Source organism: Cyprinodon variegatus, unplaced genomic scaffold (genome assembly GCF_000732505.1).
Source record: "Cyprinodon variegatus isolate N-32 unplaced genomic scaffold, C_variegatus-1.0 Scaffold740, whole genome shotgun sequence".
Lineage (NCBI taxonomy): Eukaryota > Metazoa > Chordata > Actinopteri > Cyprinodontiformes > Cyprinodontidae > Cyprinodon > Cyprinodon variegatus.
In genome coordinates, this window is record NW_015151193.1 from 144,960 (window position 1) to 147,115 (window position 2,156).

The following is a 2,156-nucleotide window of genomic DNA, read 5'->3' on the forward strand; positions in this document are numbered from 1 at the left end:
TCAGGCTGACGTAGAACTAACTGGCCAGCAGAGGATAACGGAATAAAACTGATTTTAAGAAATTTTTTTTAAAATTTATGAACAATATGGTCTGATAAAGAGTATATTTATATACATGTTTAAGCCAGAATGATTTAACATTTAAATATGCGTGAATGTGTGCGTGGGAAAACTGGAGTATATTGGATTTATGGCACAGCCCTACCGTGAAGCCATCGCAGACCTTTAAAACTTTAATTCACTTTGAAGGAGGAAATGTTCGCCTGGTCCAAATGGGCGTGGCTCTGCGGCACATAAGCCACATCATCAGCGATGTCGCGCCTGGAGCTCCGCTGCTCTTCTGTGGGGACTTCAACTCCACCCCAAACTCAGGTAAGTTCCCACCAGAACAGCAGCTTTGCAGGCGTAAGGCGCTCTGGTTCAGTGTGCGGCTCTTGCGTTCAGGTGTGGTGCAGCTGCTGAGTGAGGCGGCGGTTCCTCAGCAGCATGCAGATTGGAGCAGCTCAGGCCCAGAGGAGTCCTGCTGCATGGAGCTGAGCTCCAGCTTCCCTCCTCTGCTCAGCGCCTGCGGACTGCCGGCTTACACCAACTATGTGGGAGGATTTCACGGCTGCTTGGACTACGTCTTCATACAGCCAGAGAGCATGCAGGTAGTTTTATGTTTTACTTCTATTTTTACGCGAATATTATATAGTTTCTTTTTTTTTTTGTGCATACGGAAATCCAAAGGAAATAAAGCTGAAGGTCTGGGTAAATGGGAAATCCAGAATCTGACAATGAACCGTTTCCTGATCTCCAAATAGCAGTCTGCACTTTCTCTGCTCTCTTTTTCATCTTCTCGGTGTAGGTACCAGATCTGCTCGGGGCTCCGCCCCTTCTTATGACGTCATATGGCAACTGCCCTTCAGACAAACTGTATTGCACCCGTTTCTTAAGGATCAAATCTCGTTTGGACTCTCAACATATTATTACCTATATTTGTTGTTATTTTACATTTTATTAATTTCATGCAATCTAAAGTTTCTGAAAGTTGCAAACAATCGTCGTCAGTCTTGAAGGAAAGTACTGCCCACTAAAAGTAGCAGCAGCAGCAACCCAGACTGACGGCTCATTGGCTCATTTGGATCACGTGCAGCCTGGAGCCGGACGCTCCCCAGGGCTTTACCGTATTAACAGGAGAAACAGAGCAAGTAAAATTAGACACTGCCGTCGGAAATGGTGCGGTAATTTGTAATTGTTTCAAATCAGGTTGGGTCCTCTGATTTAGCTCATTAGAAAAGATTCTACAGCAATTGTGTGCTAAAATCTCATTGTTGTTTTTTGAGTCCGGCCATTTATTCTGCCCTTAAATGAGGATGATTATTCGGGGGGGGAATAAAAACTCGATATTATTTTGGCTTGTTGAGGTGCTGTTTTATTTTTGTCCTGCAGGTGGAGCAGGTGATCCCTCTGCCCAGCCACCAGGAGGTCACCACCTACAAGGCTCTGCCCAGCGTGGCTCACCCCTCCGACCACATCGCGCTGGTTTGTGACCTCCGATGGAACCCGTGACCTCTGACCCCCTGAGACGCTTTGATTTGCTTTTGCTGCTTTTGAAGTCACATGTTTATGCTGCAGTTTTCTGGAAACGAAGAAGACACCGATGGGAAGTCATGGCGGTTCTCTTTAGGGAAAAAAATCGGAGCGATTTATTTTCATCACTGATGTTCAGTGTTTGGAGCGTCGGCTCATTTTGATACAGAGCACTACCATGATTGTTTTTCTCTTGATTATTAACCAACAGAAGCAGCTGCTGTTTTAATTTCAGGACATTTTTGATGAATTAAAGAGACAAGTTTGAATATTTATTGTTTCCCATTAGATCACAGCTATAATATTATTATAGTATGTTTCTGCTCAACCTGATGAATCTTTATTTGTGTCCTTAATCCTTTTACAAAACGTTTCTGCAGGTTTAAATTTTATCATAATAGGACAAAGTTTTAGGGAAAGGCTAGAGATTTTTTTTATTTTTATTTCGAGAATAAAGTTGTTATATTACAAGAAACAAGTATTTTATGACATCTCTTCCAAGAAGCCCTTTCTTCTTCCCTAAAGTGAGGAATGTGGAGCATCATGTGAAGTTCTACTTTAGCATCGGTTTGATAAATCAGGAA

The 2,156-nt window shown here is 42.9% G+C and overlaps 1 protein-coding gene across 1 annotated transcript in view; it reads left to right on the plus strand.

Moving 5' to 3' along the window:
• Positions 1-2,156, plus strand: part of LOC107097999 (2',5'-phosphodiesterase 12-like) — a 9,153-nt gene extending 6,997 nt beyond the window's left edge. Inside the window, exons 3-5 of the mRNA XM_015395420.1 lie at positions 163-372; positions 445-650; positions 1,432-2,156. Coding sequence (XP_015250906.1) covers positions 163-372; positions 445-650; positions 1,432-1,551 — 536 coding nt within the window. The 3' untranslated portion in view covers positions 1,552-2,156. The remainder of the gene's footprint in view (positions 1-162; positions 373-444; positions 651-1,431) is intronic.